This window comes from Macrotis lagotis, chromosome 2 (assembly GCF_037893015.1).
Source record: "Macrotis lagotis isolate mMagLag1 chromosome 2, bilby.v1.9.chrom.fasta, whole genome shotgun sequence".
NCBI lineage: Eukaryota > Metazoa > Chordata > Mammalia > Peramelemorphia > Peramelidae > Macrotis > Macrotis lagotis.
The window spans coordinates 32,170,710-32,192,076 of NC_133659.1; the positions used below are offsets into that span (position 1 = coordinate 32,170,710).

At 45.1% G+C, this 21,367-nt stretch overlaps 1 protein-coding gene across 1 annotated transcript in view; it reads left to right on the forward strand.

Moving 5' to 3' along the window:
* Positions 1-21,367, forward strand: part of PIK3R3 (phosphoinositide-3-kinase regulatory subunit 3) — a 58,275-nt gene that overhangs the window by 26,515 nt on the left and 10,393 nt on the right. The window contains exons 2-3 of the mRNA XM_074221539.1: positions 16,689-16,800; positions 18,304-18,402. Of these exons, the coding sequence (XP_074077640.1) occupies positions 16,689-16,800; positions 18,304-18,402 (211 nt within the window). The remainder of the gene's footprint in view (positions 1-16,688; positions 16,801-18,303; positions 18,403-21,367) is intronic.

Below are 21,367 nucleotides of genomic sequence, written 5' to 3' on the forward strand. Positions count from 1 at the left end.
CCCTTCCTTCCTTCCTTCCTCCCTCCCTCCCTCCCTTCCTCCCTTCCTTCCTTCCTTTCCTTCTTCCTTCCTTTCTTCCTTCTTTTTTCTTTTTTTCTTTCTTTCTTTCTTTCTTTCTTTCTTTCTTTCTTTCTTTCTTCCTTCCATCCTTCCTTCTTCCCTTTTTCCCTCTTCCATCAATTCCTTTCCTTCCTTTTCTGTTTCTTTTCTCTCCTTTCTTTCTCTCTTCCCTCCCTCCCTCCCTTCTTCCTTTCCTCCCTTTCCACCTTCCCTCCATCCCTTCCCTCCTCCCCTCCCCTCCCTTTTCTTCCTCCCTCCGTTCCTTCCTTTTTCTTTCTTCCTTCCATCCTTCCTTCTTCCCTTCCTTCCATTCTTTTGCTCTTTCTTCCCTTCCTTTTTTCCTTCCTTTTTCTCTCTCTTCCTTCACTTCTTTCCTTCCTTCTTTTCTGTTTTCTTTCTTTCTTTCTTTCTTTTTCTTCCTTCCTCTCTTCCCTCCCTCCTTCCTCCCTCCCTCCCTTTTATTCCTCCCTTCCTTCTTCCTTCCTTCTTCCTTCTTCCCTTCTTTCCTCCCTTCCATTCTTTTGCTTTCTTTCCTTCCTTTTTCCTTCCTTCCTTTTTTCTCTCTTTCTTCACTTCCTTTCCTTCTTTTCTGATTCTTTTCTCTCCTTCCTTCCTTCCTTCCTTCCTTCCTTCCCTCCCTTTCCACCTTCTTTCCTCCTTCCTTCCTTTCATTCTTCCTGACTTCCTCTTCTTTCCTTTCCCCTCTGGCCTTGTCCTGCTGTCTACAAATACAGTCAGCAGTTCCCTCCCAGTCTTTAAACAGAGTAGAACCCAGACCCTTCACCAGGTCCCCTGTGCTCCAGCCCCCAGGGAAGGAAGCAGTGATGATCTTCTTGCCCTCCACTCTGCTCAGACATCCGTTGGAACAGCAGAATGAGTTCTAAGAAGCAACCAGGATGGGGCAGAGCCTGGAAGCACCTACCCCATGAATACTAATGAAAGGACCAAGGTCATCTAGAGTCTACAGGCAAAAAGAAAAGACAGGGTACAGGGCAGGGTGGCTCCAGGTCTTTGAGAGGCTGTCTGATCTGTGGATAAGAATGAGCTTTGTCCTTCTTGAGGCCTTCTGGTGCTGAGCAGGAGGTAAAGTCAGGATGAGTGACTTAGTGAGCTGTCCCATCTGGGACTGTCCTAGATAAACTTCTTGTGGGGGACTCTGGCCCTTTCTAGCTGGGACATTCAGTAATTCTTCCCTCTCATAGCCAAATGCCATCAAAAAGGCATGTTCCCCTCTCCTTACCTCCCGCCCCTTCTTCCATTCCGTCAGCTTCTCTGCCAGTCTATATCACCAGGGGGTGATCTCTGGAGCAAAGACACCCTGGACTTGAGCAAGAAGAAATGCTCCCAACCAGTCTTGCAGGGCCCTGCTGAGCTGGGGCAGGCCCCAGGAAGGCTTCCCTCAGGAAGTAAGACTTTAGCCGAGACTCCAAGGAAGGCAGGGAAGTGAGGAGGAAGCAATGAAGAGAGAGCACATTCCAAGGAGGAGAGCCGGCTGGTGCAGGAGCTGAGCCAGGAGAGCACATTCACTGGACATCCAGTGTCCTTTCCTGCTCAGCCATTTGCCTCCCAAGGAGCCTGGCCTAGTTACTGTGGTAGCCCAGCAAGGGCACCAAGCTCCTTGGCCATCTGCCCTGAAAGGGCACCCGCATGGTCTGAGGTGACCAATGCTTCCCCTTGTTAAGCTTAATTTATATTGCTCATTGAGGCCTGGAGGGTTGAAATGGTTCCCCAGGATCCTGGGACTAGCACCTCTGATTTTGGACTCTGATACCCAAAGCTTACTTTTGATTTCTTAAATTCCACTTTTCTGTGGAGGGAAGAGCTGGCCTCATCTTTATCAGGCCTTGGTCTGTTTTTTCTTAGGACTCTGTGTTCTGTGGTGAAGTGTGACCATAATCCCCATTCTCTCCCCTCTCGCATTACCTTCTATTTGCTAGTAAAAAGGCAGCATGGCACTGTGGAGAGGGCTAGGTCCAGAGTCAGGAGACTCCATTCCATCCTGCCTGGGTGAACTTGGCCAAGCCCCACAGGCCTGGGCTTCTCTTTCTTCCCCATAAAACAAAGGGTCAGGATCTCCATTCTCCAGCTCTGAATTTATTGTCTGAGAGCCTACAAACTTGACTCTGCTCTCTCCCCAGGGGATTGTCAGCTCCCCAGAGAAAGGCTCAGTTGGTTTTCTTTGGTCCTTTGGGTCCTCTTGGCCCTCTCATTAAACGGAATGCCCAAACAGTCTGTGGTCTAGATGTTTGTTCAGAGGAGATGTGGGTTTGGTATTGGAAATTCTGGGTCTGAGAGGCTGGCAAACACCAAGTTGGGAAGACCTCAACTCAAATCTTGCTCATTTACTGTCTGAGCTACCCTGGGAAAAGTTCTCCTATCTTGGCTTCAGTTTCCACATCTGTAAGAGAAGGGGAGGTTGGACTTGGCCTCGGTATCTCCAGTTCTAGTCTGTGATCCTGTGTGGCTTTGGGCAAGTCACTTTACTTGGTCAGGGAAATGTCCCCATCATTGCCACCAGATGGAGAGGCTTTGTTCCCTCCAGCTCTACTTGCCACGAGGCTGTGCTGTTGCCTAAATTACAATTTCTGAGTCAATTAAAAAGAAGGCTTAGCAGTTTACATTTTTGAAATTTGATCATTTCCTTCAATGATTTCAAGGTATTTGGGATTATTAAAGAACTGGCCTCAGAAGTCTAATGCCAGATTTATATTTTAAGCACAGAAACTAGTTTTTGCCTCATATTTATCCTTGCTTTGGGCTCATTATGAGCAAGCCTCATATTTTCTCCCTAAGTCCTTTTAGAGGAGCAGCTAAGTTTAAAAAAAAAAAGAAAGAAAGAATTAGTCTTATAACTAAAAAAAAAAATCATCTATGTGGCCAAGTTTCCAGAGATAAACTCGGACTTGGGTTTGCTGCGCCATCTGAAACTACCTGCTGGAAATGGCTCCACTCTGTCCAACGTCCACCACAGAAACAGACGAGCCTCAGCCTGGCTGGGATTGGCCACCCGGGCTGTCTCCATTCAGAGACTAGTCTTGCCAACAATGACGACGTTTGATTTGGGGTTGGGATTTAGTTCTGAAAGCCGGTTGGCTGGCGGGGCTGAAGAAAGAACTGGTGTTTCTAATGAGCAAGCTACAGGCATTGAGCTGGCTTTCTCAAATAACTTTTGCTTGTGCAAGGGCACAGATTATCCTGCCAATCAGGGCTGCCCATAAGCTAGGCTGCAGAACCTGAGTCCAAGGCGCCTTTCTCAGATGCAAAGGGAATGCTGACAGGCTCCATCATGGTTTCCCCTTTTTGCTTTTTAGAGAGAGGAGATGCCTAATAAAGTCTGAACAAAATGAAAAAGTATAACCTTCTTCCTCTCCCTCCTTTTCCTCTCCCCCACTGCTAGGCCGATAAGTTTTAGACTGCAAAAGTCTTAAGTCCAAATAACTGTTGCTTACCTGTGGTATGGTGAAACCTGCCATTTTTCTAAACCTTTTCCCACATTTGAAAATGCTATCTAACTTATGGACATCAGAGCCCAATTTTAGGGTTGTGATTTTTGTCATTACTTGGAGAAAATGTTGCTATAGTTATTAGCAACTTTCAAAATCTCTTTGAATTTATAGTCATTTACCAGACAGATGTAGCTAAGAGTCATGGCAGTAACCAAGCTTTAGTTCCCATGGCCCAATATACCCTAAGGCCATCACTCTTCAAATGGGGGAGTCCCTTTGCCCCAAGGAGGTTCAAACACAAAGACTAAGTTTTTTTTTCAAAGAAGCAGTGAATTCTGATGCTCACTTATAAAAGAAGAGAAGGGCCCAAGCTCACTCCTGTCATCTTGTCTTTGGCACCATGGTTTCCACATGTACCCCTTGTTTTAGGCTTGGGTACCCTCACTGACAAATGGACAGGGAGTAAAGCATGCACTGACTCTCATGGGGGTCCCAGGAGCAGCTCAGTGCAGACTCCCTCATAATTTCCACTCCAGCCCCATTTTCATTATCAAGATCCAGGGCTGTATTACCAGGACAGCTATGACAAATTCAACATATCCACAACAAACCTCACTCTCTTTCTGCCCAAATGCTCCTTGCCTCAGTTTCCCTCTTTGTATTGAGGACACGAACATCCTTCTGGTTTGGAGTCCTCTTCACTTCTTCCTTCCCCTGCCCCCCCTCCAAGTCCTACTCTGTCAAATGTTTACTCAGTCCCTATCAATACAGGGATTTGTTTTCTCCTCCCTAGGAGAGCCTACTGCTGCTTTGTCCCATTTGTATCCCTAGCACCTGGCAGGCAAACAGTAAGTGTTCACAACATGCTTATTGAGTCATTCAGGTGACTGGGAATTCTCTTATTCCATATCTCTTACATCTGTGGTGTCTGGTAACTGAAAGCCTCATAGGTCAAGTCCTGGCCTTCTCCCACCTGGACCCTCACAGTGGCCTTGAATGCTTCCAGTCTTCTCCCTTCTTCAGTTCAATCTCTGCACTTCAGCTGACAAATTGATTTTCTGAGAGCACATCTGGCTATGGCACTCCGTGACTTACCAGTCTTCAAGGGCCCCCTCTTGCCTCTACTAATAACCCATCAGCCCTCTGTTTGTCATCCAAAGCCCTCCACCATCTGGATCTTACCTCCCTTTCCAGGCCTATGTCCTATCACTCACCCTTGCAAGAATTCAGGAGAGGTGATGAAGGGTCATGGCTGTGGGGGAGGAAAGAGTGAATTAAGTCCAACCCATTTCATTTGGGAACAAAGAGGTGGAAGGATTTAGCAAAGCTCACCTGAAGGAAGAGCCAGGGCTGGCCACGTCACACCTGACTTTCACAGAGTCAAGACCTGTGTCTGATGCCAGAGCCAGTGAGTGGCAGCTATGACGTGTCTGCTTTGTGATCAGCCTGGCGCTGGGGTTCTAAAAGATGAAGTACAAAAACCGCCTCTGCCTGGGGCTCATTGCCACTGGTCAACTGGCAGTTAGTGGGTTTGGCAGTTTTTCTCATTTTCCTTTTAAAATTGTATTGGGGCAATTATTTGGATGGAGACAAAGTCAAAGGGAGAGAAGGAGTGGAAGAGATGCCTACCTATGGAGGGAACACTGCTCAGTGGGCAGGTGGGTCCTACTGGCTTCGCCAACTTCTCCTTGGCTTCTGGGATTGAAGTCACCATCACACTTAATTCATCTTTGAAGATGAATGAGTTCCCCAAACCCTTAAGTACCCGCAAAGCACCATGAAGATGATAGGTATAGCACAAGCAGCTTGTCTTAGCTAGCCAGGATTGGGCTTCCTTGGGAAAGATGCTCTCACCTTCTGACTCTCTTTTCCGTGGGTAGAAAAGGCCTTTTCCATCAAAATTCTGCTATTAGACAGATTCCTAAAGGGTTTCTTTAAATGCCTGCCTTGGCCAAGGTCCCATTCTCTCCTGACTCACGTTGCAGGGATATGGAGATGCCACTGTGTCCCTGAGGATCTCTGGGAATCCTACCTACAGATAGGCAGAAAGTCAGGTATCTTGGAGATGTCATGGAATGTTGTCTGAGCATTTGAAGAGGGGGAGATCACTTCTATAATTTTCTTTCCTAATGAGTATTCTTTTGGAGGGCAGCTAGGTGGCATAGTGAATAGAGTACTGGCCCTTGAGACAGTATGACCTGAGTTCAAATCAGCATCAGATACTTAGTAATTACCTAGCTGTGTGACCTTGGGCAAGTCACTTAATCCCATTACCTTGCTAACTGCCCCTCCCCAAAGGAGTAGTCTTTTAGGTAGTATAAAGCAGTGTGGTGCAGTGATTAGAGGACCAAGGAGAACCAGATGCAAATTCAGGTTCTTATATATACTGGCTGTGGGACCCTAGGAATGTCCATTAGGACAAAAATGGGGTTTTTAAAGTTATTCTGGTGGGGGGGTGGAAGAAGGAAAGACCACTGGTCTAAGTGGATAAAACAGGGAGAAGGCTGAACTACTCCAATCTTATTTTGCTTCTCTTTCTTTTTTTTTTTTTTTAGGTTCTTGCAAAGTAATGGGGTTAAATGGCTTGCCCAAGGCCACACAGCTAGGTAATTATTAAGTGTCTGAGGCCAGATTTGAACTCAGGTATTCCTGATTCCAAGGCCAGTTGCTCTATACACTGCACCACCTAGCCGTCCCTGCTTCTCTTTTCTTCACCACAGAGAATGACCTTGGAGGGAAAAGTACAGAGCAAAAATGGTCAAAAGGATATTACTACCTTCCTTCATATCTTAATAATGATCAAGAGAGTATTTGGCTGTACTTAAAGAACGTGAATGACTGGGCCCAGATGAACTCTATTTAGGGGTAATGAAAGGGTTGGCTGTTGTGGTTGCTAAGCCAGTAGGTAGCATAGGATTGGAGAAAAGCAAATGCCCTGATTACAGAAAAAGAGAGTGAAGAGAATGGAGTCCTGAAACCCCAGAGCAGTGAGCTTTCCTCCTATCCTTGGCCAACTTCTGGAATGTATTAGAAATGGAAATAGTGCCTGTCCTCAGCCTTCCAGAGTAACTTCGTCCCCTGTTTTTAGAGTTATTAGGACTAGAACAGGAGAGGGGCATTATCCCTACTTAAGACAGCATCATGTAATGAATGAGTGTCAAAGTGGGTTCAAACTTGAGGCTCTGGCTCCTTATCTGAGAAATGGTTAGAAAGGAGCAAGGCTCAGATTGGGTCATCCTAATTGATGGTTAGTTTGGACTGACCTTGATGATCAGTGACCTCTAAGAGAATAGTAGGGAAGGGTTAGATAGGCCAACCTAAATGGTAATTGTAATTGTAATAAATCTGGTAGAGAGCCAGATAAAAAAGGCATTGACACAACAGAAGAGAGGCTTTCAAGCTGTGCTACCTACTATTTCGTGACTCTCAATGTAGCCTAAGATCCCATTCCCTTTTCTGGGGGCCAAATCACACTGTGGCTTCAATGGACTTGCAGGCCACTAACATCTCCAGATCATTTTCAGATAAGCTACTGTCTAACCAGACACCCCCCATCTTAGATTTAACCCAGTGTTCTAGCTGGTTAAGAACTTTTGGATCTCAACTCTGTCATTCTGTGAGTTAGCTATTCTTTTTAATTTTATCATCAGCAAAGTCATTGATAAAAATGTCAAACCACACCTAAGCTAAGAGTAGTTTCCTGAGGCATTCTCCTGGAGATCAGCCACCATATTAACATTGAATCATGATGGGCTACCTCCATTTGGCCAGTTGTGAATCCATCTCATTGTATTATCCTATGGTCTGCCTTTCTCCATCCATTCCATAAGGAGAGAGAGTGAGATACTTTATTAAATGCTCTCCTAAAACCTAAGTTAACTCATCTACCTTTGTCTTCCAGTTCAGTACTCTGTCAAGAAAAGGAGATGTGTTTAGTCTAGCATGACCTGTCCCTGATGAAGCCAGTTTGGCTCGAAGAGGCACTGCCTCTTTAATGACCTAGTCTAAGGTTCTCCCAGGAATCAAAATCAAGGTCCCTTGCTTAGCTCCACAGGCTTATACCAAGCCTTTCAAAGACTGTGGCTCACTTGAGCCAGGGGCCTGCAGTTCACCCAAGGCAAATAGCACAGGCTCTTGGCTTATATTTTGTACAAACTTCCTGTAAATCACTTTGGTTCTGGCCATCCAGAGCAAAGGGTCCCCTCCTTGTCAGAGGAAATAGAAGCAAGGTTAAGATTAGACAGCTCTGCTTCCTCTCCATTGTCAAGGGTCCCTGTCCTTTCTATCCTGAGCACACATATCCTCCTTTTTACCATTCTTTTTTTAAGACTGGGCCACACTTCTCTACTTCTCCTCTGTGACCTGGCCTGACTTACATCTTCTGTATACTTTTGGTCAAAATCTCAATTGGGGGTGGCTAGGTGGCACAGTGGATAGAGCACTGGCCCTGGAATCAGGAGTACCTGAGTTCAAATCTGACCTCAGACACTTAATAATTACCTAGCTGTGTGGCCTTGAGCAAGCCACTTAAACACAATTTGCCTTGCAAAAAAATCTCAATTGGTGTGTATTCACTTCAGTCTCTTAAGACAAATACCATTGGGATTATTTACCTTCGTATTTTTATAATTTCATGCCTGAGTGCCTCTCATCTCTCATTCTCCTATAGAATTTTAGTCTTGGTATCTTAGCAATCTTTCCCATGAATCCACAATCTGGGGTACCTTTCAGACTGCCCAGATTACCTCTTCTCTATCAAATCCTTGAGGATAGAGGGGTTCACTTTTCCCATAAGATTCCTATCATTTCTACCCTAACAAACAGCTTCTCCTTTGCTAATAAGATTTAGATCCAGAATGGGATTTTTCTTACTAGTTCTTTTACCTTTTATAGTCTAAGCTAATCATCAGAGTCAGGTTTTTCAGGATTAACTATTCTGCCTTTTTCAGGGAGAGCCCTCATAGATGACTGGATAAATGAAGTCTCCCAGCCTTGTTCTCACCTGCCTGTGTGAAGCTTGTAACTGCCTCCTAGACTCTTCCTCTAGTTCTTCTCTCTGCCCAGGTGGTCTGCAGTGTAGCTCAATGATCAGATCACGGATGTGTGGGAGAACTGATTCCTTTCAGGATATGGACATGAAAAAATCAGTCACTTTTCATCTAGAATGACAGCATAGAATTTAACAAATTACAGTCGTGCCAATAGTCACAAAGCAACTGCGTCTGGCAGGAGACCCACGGCTTCGCCTCATCACCCTTCTTTATCAGGCTATCAGTGATGGGGCCGTCCTGAGGGTAGAGCCTGCTTCACTAGAGAGACCGAGCCCTGCCAAAGAGACAGAGAGACAGAATTCCAGTAAGATAAAGAAGACAGTCCTAGAGTTCTAGATAGCTGCACTGGAAAAGAGCAGTCAGAGGCCTAACAAAGAAACTCGATGATATGAAAAGTATGAAAATCATACTTTTAGTTAGCAATCAGACAAACTGCCCAGAGCAAAGGATTAAAATTTATGTAACCCACAGAAAGAAGCCCAAAGTTTCACTCACTAGGAAATGTTGTGGCACAGCAAACAATACAGTTGCCAAACGAAAATTCTTCACATACCAAGAAATAGATATCTGAATTGTAGAGATTTGCTATATTGTATAAAATTAAAGCAGGGAATGATATGTGATATTCTAAAAAGCAAAACTAATTTGTGACCTAAAACAACATGTCATGGAAAGCTGAGCAAAATTATCAGTAAAATAGGATGGGTCTCAGCTAAATAGGGAGGAATTAGAAATCATTCCTTAAAATAGAAACCAAAGCTAAACTACAGAAATATGATGTTAAGTAGTCAACGTTTGCAAGAAAATTCCAAGCAATTAAACCAAACCTTGTATCTAACTATATTAGACAAAGTTAATTCACATCATTTGTGAAAAAGTTGTCTCCACAATAGACCAGCATTTTAGAAGATGTAACTCTGTAGTTGAAAAACCCTTTTTGATCTCATTCGTAGCCAGGACTATAGTAAAGGGACTAGGATAAGTTTTGTGGTTATGAGTTCAGGCTTGAGGAATATGAGAGAAACGAGAGAAATAAGGAAAGGTCAGGACACAGAGAAAGGGACAAACTTTGAGGCCAGAGGCAGAGAAGTGGAGAGATACCGAGGCATCTCAAAGATATATAGAAGGACTGTAACCAAGGGAAAACTGATAGGATTTGACAACATATTGTTGTCATTGGGGATGGGGGGGGCTAAGAGAGAGTGAGGAGTTAAGGATGACACCTAGGTTGTGACTAGGTTTCTGGGTAACTGGCAGGATGATAAGCCTTGAGAGTAATAGGGAAGGTAGGAAGAGGGGAGGGTTCAAGGGCAAAGATGAGACCAGTTTTGACCATGTTGAATTTTAAGACATCACCATCCACTTCTAAGGATACACACAATGGCAGTTAAAGATGGAAGCCTACCAATCTGCAGAGAGGTTAGGGCCTGATAAAAAGATCTGTGAATTTTCTGCATAAAGATAATTAGAAACATGGAGCTGGTGAGATCATGAGGTGGAATAATATAGAGAGGAGAAGAGAGCCAAGTGCAGAGGCTTAGGGGATACTCACCATGAGCTGGTACAGCCTGGATGAAGCCACATCAGGGGAGTCAGGGGAGGAGAAGTCAGATAGGAAGAAGACATGGGAAGAACAGTGTCCCAGAAACAGATTGGAGAGGATCCAGTGGTTTCACTTTGTGTTCTAGGAGTGGAGAGGCCATTACTGGAGGGAGGTGTCATTCTCCAGGGCAGTTAGAGGAAACTTTTGGAGGTAGGGATGAGAATGTGGAGAAGAAGAGAGGAGGGAAGCTTATGAGTGCTTGTGAAGACAGTGGAATCAGATGAATATAAAGAAAACCTCCCCTAGGGACTGGCTTTAGAGTGGAGGGAGGGGAAAACCAAACATTACATCATAGACCTAAATGTGGATAGATTCAGTCCCTAATTAAAAAAAGATGGAGAAATGGATAAGAAAGCCAAGCCTATCACTTAGCTGCCTATAAGAAAGACATTTAAAATAGACAGAATCAAAGTGGGGGGGGGGCCTAGAACACCAGCCTGGTATGCGTCCAAAAAGCGAGGATGGCAATGATGTGTTCTAGCCAGACAGCAGCAGCACAAACAGATGATGTCAATCGAGAAAGGCTATTATGACATTCTGTTTATAGGTGCCATAGAAAACTGAAATGCCGCCACTGCTGAGTCCACATCCATCGGTGCACTCAGCTTCCAAATTTGTTTTCGAAAGCGAGGGAAATTGCAAAAAGAAAGATGCTGAGCAATAACAGCTACCATTCATACCCCAGCTTTAGAAAGCCCATTATCGTGTTTGATCAACTCGGCAGCCTTGTTATCCCCATTTTTACAGACAAAGGTCCCAATATCTAGTCAGTGTCTGAGACAGGATTTAGTCTCAGGACTTCCTAATTCTCTATCCACTATACCGTCTAGCAACCTCTAGAACAATTATGGAAAACATAATATTCCTCTCTCTGAACTGACTCAATCTATTAGAAAAGATCAATTAGAAGGAAACTAGGTAGAGATGAACAAAATAGTGGAAAAATGTTTTTGAAAGCATCATTGGTGATTTTTCAATGAGAATATTAAGGAATATATATATTTTTCAGCATTTGATGAGATCTTTAACAAAAACACTGCTGATGCTTGAATCATAAATAAAAGGCTATATTATTATTTTTGAAAAGTTAGAAAAGAATGGAAATAAGCACATCTTAACTATGGGAAAGGAATGTTTTAACCAAAGAAGAGATAGAAATGATTGTGAAAGATTAAAACAGGCAGCTTCAATTATATGCAATTAAGATCATTTGCAGAAACTATGTCCCTGCAAAGTATATTGAAAAACGTGGGTCATTTATCTTTGAAAGCCCCAGATTCAATACAATTCAAGCAAATGTTAAATGACTTTGATGGCCACAGTGAGGTAAGGAAGATGCAAAACCAGTAATCCTTCAAGACACTTAACATATTACTGAAATGAATTAGAGAGTAAAGCAAAGAGTTCAAGAATCAGTGCCCACTGACAGTGATTCCTCTACCACCCAAGCTAAGGGTGGTAGAGGAAAGGGAAGGAATTACATTCCCTAAGATGCTATGTCCAAATTCATACTATTTATCCTTGATTCACCCATCAAAGGTCTTAGAGACTAAGTCCTGTTCCTCAGGAGCCAAATTTCCAAAAGTGTGAACACAGAGTTTCAGAAGGAGAAATGCAAATGATTAAAAACCATAATTAAAATGCCATAAATCACTAATAATAAAAGAAATAGAAGCTGAAATAACTCTGAGATTTTACTTTGTTCTTTTCAAATTGGCAAAAGCAATAAAAGAGGGGATCAATTTTACACAGCAGCTGGGTGAAGACAGTTGTTGATGAAACTATGAATTAAACCATCCTTCTGGGAGGCAATTTGGCATTATACTTCCAGAGTCACCAAACCAGGACTACCTCCATCTGGGCTTAGAGGGAGGTGGGCAACAGGCATTTATTAAGCCCTTACTGTGTATGTACCAGGAGTTTCATTAAGAGCCCATCATTTGGGGAATGGTGAAATAAATGATGATATATGAAGGCAGTAGATGAGTTTAGTGTTTTAGTGTAAGTAGTGCTAAGTGTAAGAAATTGCAAATAGGATGAGGAATACAGAAAAGCTTAGAAAGATTTATATGAATGGATGCAGAGTGAAGTGAGCAAAGCCAGGACAACACCATACATAATGACCACAACAATGCAAACCAAAGAACAGCAGCCACAAAACAACCAAAAAATGACTGTTGTGAAATTATCAAGTATTTGGCCCCAAAAAGGAGATAGAAAAAAATACTAAGTCCTGCTTCTTTGTAGATACGGGGGTCCATGGCTATAGAACACAGCATAAAACATCAGATTGAATTTTTGTTAAATTTTTTGTTTTTGATGTGCTCATTGGTTTTACTGATTTTTCCCCCCTTTTAAAAAAGAAATGATATTTGCTCTTTGGGAAAGGAAAGGGAATGAGATATAAGAGAAATTAAGCAATGTAATAAAAAAATGATATGAACACAAGCCACTACTCCAGAGTAGTGGAGTAAAAAAGTCAATAATAAAAGTACACTACCCATTTCCTGTTATAGAGGAGTAAGTAGCAGAGTAAGACACAATTTTTTTAACATGACCAATGTAATGATTTGTTTTTGTTCACCTATGAATATTTGCTATAAAGGTTCTTCCCTCCGCCCTCTTTTTTTCAATGGAAGTGCTTGGGAAAAGAAGACACTTACCAATAAGGTTGTCTTCCCCCCAAGAAAAACAAAAGAAAAGAGGCTCATTGAAGTATTTTAAATGCACATTAGAAAACAGAAGGAATGGGGGAAGAAACATGCAGGACAGCTTTGAAAGTGACATGTTGAATTTATTAGATAATTAAAAAGAAAAGCGAGCTTTACATAATAGAGATTTATGACTTCATGTACAAACTTCTTTTCTGTTTTATAGATGGTAATACTAATTTTATATGGAGTGAAATTCACAATTTAAAGAGAAAAAAATGCAAAATCTTCATAGCAACACTCTTTGTTGTAGCAAGAAACAGAGTGGGTTTCTATTGGTTGATAATACTCAAGTGGATCTGTGGTCTCATGCATTCCCTTCAACAATGCAGTTTACAATCCATTCATGCTTGTTCATCCCTTCTTCCTGAGGGTCTGCCCAACACTGACAAGCTTCCTCCTTTTCTCCCAACACCATAGGGGAAGATGGAAGTTCCCTTATCTCTCCTGACATCCCTCATTCTTGTCACTTGACTGGCCCATCTTTCCTGTCTCTCCTACATCTTGCCCCCTCCTTTTCTTTCACAGAGCTCCTCTTGGCTCTTGGTTTCAGCCAGCCCCCAGTCACCATGCCCCTTCCCATTGCCTATCTGATATGCTCTTCTTCAGTTCTCCTCTTCAGAGGAGATGCTCGTCTCTAGTTAGGTCTTCTATAAGCATCCTCCACGTCTCTATCCTACTTTATGAACTAATACTACTCACAATCACCCAGACAGGTTTGTTCTAAATTGACATTGCCTGGGGCAGACATCTCTTTCCTTTTGGCAAGTGAGCTAGATGTTTACTGTAGATGGTGCTTTCTGAGATCTTCTGGCTTCCTTGCTGTAGTCATTAATCTACATGACTTTAACTCTGGATGAAATTATAAGATTTGGTGTTAGTGTCTGTTCTTTTGTCCATCTCCTAGTTTTAATTTTAATCATTTGTTCAAATAACTCAGGAATAAGTCTTCTTAAGTGAACACCATAGCTTATCTCGTGATTATTCTTGTTTATTTAAAACTTTTATCTTAGCTCTGATGAGTCAGCAGCCTGGCTGTCCACAGATAGCCAACTTAAGGATAACTCTAATGTTCACAGTAAATATTGTCCTTCTTTGAAAAAGTAATGTGTCATTCCCTGTGTGTTTGGTGCTTACAATGTCCAGGGCCTATTAATCCCCCCACCCCTATTTCTCCTTTGAAGAATGCAGTCATGATCTAGAGGTGAACAGTCTGTGGCTTCTGAAGAATCTACCAGTTTTAGACCTCTCTCGTTTCTTGCTCTTGAAACACTTTCTCATATGTTTCTTTCCAGCCTTACCTTTTGCCACACGTTTTACATGAAATCATCAAGTTCTAGAATTTCTGAACCACTTGAACTAGTAACCGTATTGGTTCATAAGTTAGGAGTATTTTCATGGTGGATTTTTTTGCAAATACTTATCATTAGTCCTACAATACAGGGTGATCCATAAAATAATATTTCTTGTGACCCATCCCTCCAACTTCTTTCTTTTCCTCTCCAAGATGAACCTGTGAGTCATCCTAACATTGAACTTGAGTGTCCTTTCCGTTTCATTCATTTACAGCAAAAAAGTCATCATTGATGAGACTCGGGTCCTCCAGCATATTTCCACTCATTGGCCCTTGAAAAAAGATCTTATACTTAGCCCCTCCTTAGTTAAGTTTATGGATGGTCTAAAAACTAAGTTGTTCAATGGGTGAAAGGAGAGGTAGAATAGGCTGAAATATTTCATGTAACTTTTTCAATGGTATGGAAGGAGGGAAGGCAAAGGGCAATGAGGGGGCCTTCATTCTCATCAGAAATGGCTCAGAGAGGTTATTATTAAATATTAGTAAAATAACATACACACTCAATAGGGTATCAACATCTAGGAGAAAAAGGAGAGAAGGGGGACAGGGGGAGAGGGGGGGGGATGTGGGTGATAGAGGAGAGGGCAGATCATAGGAGAAGATGGGCAGATATAGTACAGTTTCTTTTTTACTTTTTGCAAAGTGGTGGGATTGGATGGCCTGTCCAGGACCACGGGGCTGGGTGGTTGCTGGGTCTCTGAGGTGGGATGTAGGCTTGGGGCCTGTTGGCCCCAGGGCCAGTGCTCTGTCCACTGCACTACTTGGCTGCCCCATAGCACATTTTTGAAGAGGGACAGAGTGAAAGGAGAGAGAAAATATAATAGATGGTAGTAAAGAGGAATGGATGGAGGGAAATACAATCAGAAACAGCAACTGTGGGAAAATATGGAAGTAGCTTCTATGATAGACTTATGATAAAGAAAGTGATCCACCAGAGACAGAGCTGATGGTATTGGAACACAGACTGAAGCACATTTTTTTCTTTTCACTTGAGGTTTCATATTTTTGTGGAGGAGGGGGTATTATATTTACTCTTAAACAAGAATATTTTAATAATGTGTAAATAAAGAAAATTTAAAATAATAATAATAAAAAACCCTGATGTTTTTATCTCCTTCTACCCTTTTTAGAATCAGAAGGGGATTCACAGGAATGAGAGCTATGATATCTTTTTTTTCATTGGTTTTCATGACTAAAAAATGTCACCTATTAGGACTCAGGTGCCAGCTAAGAGTGGGGGATACTAACAACAGGGTCACTCAGGAGACCTCCTGTAGGAGATCTTTATGGAGCTGAGTCTGAAAGAGAGTCCAGGAGAGACCATAAGATTTTGGTTGACCACCAAGGGAAGACCAAGAAGAGATGAATAGAAACTACAAAAAGACATATTTAGTCTTGGAAAGAGGAAGCCTCTTTCTCACCCTGCCCTGGGAGGTAACAAGCATAAACTAGTGTCACATGTCTTAGAGAGATGGATGCTGGTCAAAGGCCCATGTGAGTCCTTGATAGGACCCTTCCAACTCATAGACTGAAAGAGAATTTTCATCTATTGCCCAAGTTGAAAAAAAAAAGTCACGTTCTTACAGAAGTAGTAGATTGAAAAATTCAGGCTTTAGGAAATTGTAGCTTTTTAAAATGTTTTGAAAATTGCAGGAAGCATTTTCTTTGTGGGTTCCATTTGAGTTGCCATGGAGCATTTGCCATCTTGCCCTTTAGGGTCTTGTTAGTTTTAGGGGGATTCTGGCCAACAGTATTTGATAGTCCAACATTGCTCTGGTAGAATTAAAAACAAGATTCTTTTTGGAGAGAAGAAAATTAGTTTTTTCCAATATGCTCCTACTCCTTCAGCAGAATTCTTCTCCTTCTTTTCCCACATTTTCCGCATAAAATAACCCGCTTCAGGAAGGGGGAGAAGATCCTTAAAATAATATTTTGACTGAAGAAGATCTGGAGATCCTAATGGTCTGGGATATTCAGCATGAGTCAGCAGAATGACCCTAAATGAGAAACATGTGGTGTGTGGCATGTGACTACCAGCCGTAAGAAGAGGAGCTGAGGGGCGGCTGTCTGCAGGGCTTAGGAGAAGGACTGATGTGTGGAGTGGGGGAGGAGATTTGTTCTGCTCTGACCCAGAAGGCAGAAACCCAGGTTGGGTGGTAGGATATTGAAAGGTAAAGAGGTTCAGATTTCCTTTTGGTATCAAGTGGTACTGCCTAAAAGCCAGGTCCATGCCAAAAAGAATGGAGCTCCCCAGAGGGAGGGGTCCCATGAGCCGAAGCCTTCTCATGGTGGGTCTGGGGGAGCCCCTGCTCAGGGTCATTGGTCCAGAGGGTCCTGGCCTTTTCAGCGTTACACATCTGTCAGTTCTGGACTGAGCACAGCGAGCTGGTCTGAGGTATGGGAAATCAAGTCAACAGCAAATGATTTGTGGCCCTCCAATCCTTTCGGTTTCTTCTCTCCTAGCTCTTCCACCAAAGCCACCCAAATCGTTGACTCAAGCTGGTGCCAATGGGGTGAAGGACAATTCAGGATTTTCCCTCCCTGATGCAGAGTGGTACTGGGGAGACATCTCAAGGTAGGCACTCCAGTCATGCTACCTTCTCTCCCTTTGGAAGACACAGCATTGCATTCCAAGGGTCCTGGGATCCAAGGATGTCCCTGAGGTGGTGGCAGTTGCCTGAGCTGCATGGAGGCTTCTGGGTGTTCACATTAAGAATAGGGTTCTCCCCATCGGCCACAACTGACCTTTTAAGAGCCTCTTGGGTGAGTCTCAGAAGCCTAGACACTTCTCTGCAGTGACCAGGAAATCCCCAAGCCACCTTAGCTATAAGTGGCTCCTCCCAGAGCCTGTGAAGGAACAGAGTGGAGCTGAGGGGGCCCATGGGGATGAGGCTATGGGAGAACTTACTTCCCATGCTCTACAGTCATTTGCTGTGGGCTGTTGTGTCTTCCCCATCAAAGGAGGACTCCAAGCTTTCCAAGGGACATAAGACCCAAAAGCCCAACACTCAAATCTTTCCAAGGCTTTGCTTGTATATCTCGATAAGAGCGAGTCTTGGCTTGGGTTGGTTCTGATAGTGTCCCCATCTGGGGAAAGAGATGCCTGGGTCTGGCAGATGTGGCCTCTCATCTTGTCCTTGGAAACTGATTTTGATTTTGATTTTTTGGTTTTTGCAAGGCAATTAAGCGTCTGAGGCCGGATTTGAACTCAGGTCCTCCTGACTCCAGGGCCGGTGCTCTATCCACTGCACCACCTAGCTGCCCTGGAAACTGATTTTAAAAAAAAACCCTAAGTGTCAGACACTTAATAGTTACCTAGCTGTGTGACCCTGGGCAAGTCATTTAACCCCACTGCCTTGCAAAAACTAAAAACAAAAAACAAAAACCTAAGTGTAAAACTTGTTGACCTTCCCTTCCTGTTGACCTTCACCTTCTTAAACTGGGTCTAAAGCCTAGTCTGATAAAAGGGATTTTTCCTTGAGTTCAGGAAACATTGTCTTGCTGTCCATGTAAGACAAGCAAGTCTTGATTTTAAACATGGCAGCTTCCCTGAGATCCGACGATTGCCCCCCTGGGACTCTGTCGCTTTCCAGTCTCACCCTGGAATCTGTTCTTTAAATTCCTGAGCCAAAGGGCAAACCTACACTGGACCTGGGCTGTCCAGAATTTTCTGAACCAGGTCTTTCCTGGCCCCCCAGATGCCACTGTCCCAGCTGCCACTGTCACTTCTTTAGAACCTCACAGTGGCGGAGGGCGGCTGCTGGTTCTTGTGAGGCTATACAAGTTCAGACCTGCCTGAGTGCCCCAAAGGCTCAAGAGAAACAATAGTGCCACCTCCATGGCATCTGAAATCTGAGCCTGTTTAAAGGGCATATGGTCTGCCCTTGGATTGTATAACAGGACAAAAAGAGAGATCTTGGGTGGGGAGAGGGGATGCCAGTGAGGATGGCACCAGCCAGACAAGGAGGCCTCCGAAGCAGCTTCTTCAGTCCCTGGTTGGGTCACCTTCTGCCACCTGCTGCCTCTCACAGGGGATGACTGTCCTGTTCCCTCTGTCTCTGCTGCCCTCTTTCTCCAGGGAAGAGGTCAACGACAAACTCCGGGACATGCCAGATGGAACCTTCCTGGTGCGAGACGCATCCACCAAGGTGCAGGGGGACTACACTCTGACTCTGCGGTGAGTTTGGGAGCCTCTGGCTTCTTTGCCTGCAGTGGGAAGGGGGCTGTGTGGTTGCTTTTTTTGCAGAAGAGAGCGGTGCCCACAAATGTTTTCTCATACAGCCTCCAGCTGTTGGCAGGAGCCTGGTGCTGGCAGATGGAAGGTAGCCATCCACCCCCTCCACCATCTTCCCCTCGGGTCTCTGGAGCGTCTCCCCAGCCTGCCAAAGGGCCTCCTTCCCCATGGGAGAGGACTAGGCACAGACTGTCCTGCCCGCCCTGGAGGGGCTTGGGAAATTCCAGGGGAAGAAGCCGACTGGGCCCTGAAAAGCCAGGTGACTTGGCCAGGTTCACACAACCAGGATGGAAAGGCGTTTAGTAAGCTGATCACATGCCAGACTGGCTGAACGCCAGGGACCAGCTAAGCAGGGGGCTGCTCCCTACTTCAGGAAACTCCTTATGCCTGTTGGTGATCCTGGGGAACCACGGACAAGGCCCAATGGCTCTGAGGAGCCTCAGGCTTCCATGGAATTCTGTGGGGAGGCCGGCACTCTATCCCCTGGGCTACCCTGTCTCCCCGAGTTGCCACTGAGGTCTTGGAGCTCCAAGCATGACTGGGAGCCAGTGGCTCAGCTTCTGTTGGATTCTCCCTTGTCCTCTTGCTAGTGAGAAATGGAAAGTCCCAGGGTTTCAGAGAGGAGGGGTGCCTGGACCCCTTCCAGCCCCAAGGCTGTGATTCACCAAGGCTGTGGGAAGAAGTCCAGAGTGGCAGGAGGCTCAGGACCTTCTGTGGAGGATGGCCAGTGGTTAAGAAAGTCTAAAGAAAGAAGGTCTGCCCCCTGGGGCCTCCGTCCTCCACATGTCCCTCCCAGCTGCAGCGCCTGTCCTGTCTGTCCCTAGTGGCCAGAGCCCTCCGGGTCAGTGTGTGCTCCTCTGGAGCACAGGCTTTGGCCTCTCTCCCAGCCCCAGGCTGTGGCCTCCCCTTGGTCCCCACCCCTGCTTCCTGCGCTCTCTCCTTGTAGGCATTCCTGGAGCCTTGGTACGCCAGACAATGGCAGAGCTTCCTCCGACAGCCAGACTGTGCTCTTGGAGGGGCATGAAAGGAAGCGGGATGTGGGAGGGGGTGCTTCCTGGGGGACAGACCCTTCTCTTTCCTGACAGTCAATTTCAGGCCTCTGAGGAGACCAACCTCTGCTCCTGAGACCCCCACTCCCCTTGGGGCCCACCTTGATTGGGCTTTCCCTACCCACCTAGTGACTGGGCCTATGTGAGGCCTCACTACAGGCTGTTTCCTAGATATGTCAGAGAGAACTAATTCAGTTTCATCAGCACTTATTAAGTACCAGCTGTGTACAGAGCAAGGTACTAGGTTCTAGGAGAGAAAGAAAGAGGAACTCTGATGTTCCCAGAAACTCTGGGATGAAAGAGGCCTCAGGGCTCCAGTTAGCCTCTCCTTGAATGCAGAGTCCCCTCCCTCCCCAACTCCCCACCATCTCTCTTCCCATCTGTGGTCCATTCTGCTCTCACAGCACCACTGGTTCTCAGGTTACCAGCCGGGCTTCTCTTCTCCAGCCCCTTCAGCTGGTTATGTGCTGCCCAGGCGGGAGCCAGGCACTGTCGCCTTCCTGGTCCAGCCCTTGGAGGCTGGAGCTTCAGTAGCCTGGGTGGGGGAAATGGAAGGCAATAGAACCTGACCACATCACACTCCCCATCAAGAAGAGTCAGTGGCTCCCCACTCCCTTCAAGATAAAACTGTCGGGGACCCTCCATTGGCCTCAGTTGGTAAGGCTCCCCCACATGCTGGACCTGATACACAGTACTCCACACCTTTGTGTGGCCTGGACCCACTCCTGAAATACTCTTCTTCCTCCCCTCCCCCTCCTGTTAAGGCCCAGTTCTGGGGTCTCCTCCTTCAGGAAGGCCCCCAACACCACATATATCTATGTCTATAAACTGAGACCCTTCCAGGAAGAGGACTGTCCTTCCTTTTTTTTAAAATGTGTGTTCTGATTCCCAGCATACACTGGGTCTTAATGACTGCAGATTGAAGTCACAGTGCTATTGGAGGCAGAGACCCCAAGACCTCAACCCCCTCTCCCCCTGCCACACCCCCTGCCCCCCCTTGATCTGGGTCCTGCGCCATCCACTTGGATTCTAAGGTTAGACTCAGGGTTGGAAAAGGCCTCCAAGCTCCTCTGAGTCACCCAGCTCCCTCCAACTCCTGGTCAGGAAGTTATCCTTACAGCATCCTGCTTGCATACTTTTAGTGACGGGGAGCTCACTAGCTGATGAGGTGGCCCATTCAGTGTTGTGTAGCCCCTCCCCCGTTATTCAGGGTCTGGAGGCATTAGTGTACACAGTATGGACAGGGCAGTTCCCAAGTCTCTGCTCCAGACCGGGTCCCTTCATTCCTTCCCACTGTCCATCACTGTCACCTCTACAAGGGTTCTCCATTCCTCAGCCCCAGCTAGGACCAGGCTTTGGGGCTCAAATCCAAAATTTCCAATAATTCTGCCCAGAGGGGTGTCCATTCATTACTCCTCCAGACTTCTCAGGGAGAAAATTATGGGCTTTGGAACCAAGAGAAACCTAGATTTGAAAGTCACCCCTCCACCCTCTGAGTCTCCATTTCCTTATCCATAAAGTAGATTTATAAGGCAAAGGAGGGGGCAGCTAGGTGGCACAGTGGATAGAGCACTGGCCCTGGAGTTGGGAGGACCTGAGTTCAAATCTGGCCTCAGACACTTAATAATTATCTAGCTGTGTGACCTTGGGCAAGTCACTTAATCCTTGCAAAAAAAATAAGGCAAAGGAGTTTGGCATGTAAAGCCCACTTCCTTGGGCCTGTCTCACAGCAGGTTTCTGCTGACCTGACTGGTCTGCATTCAATACATTGGCTCTGCAGGACACATACTCAATATTAATTTTACCAATGCCAATCCTGGAGAGTCGAGGTTTGCACCAGAGCTACTGAGCTATTGGTG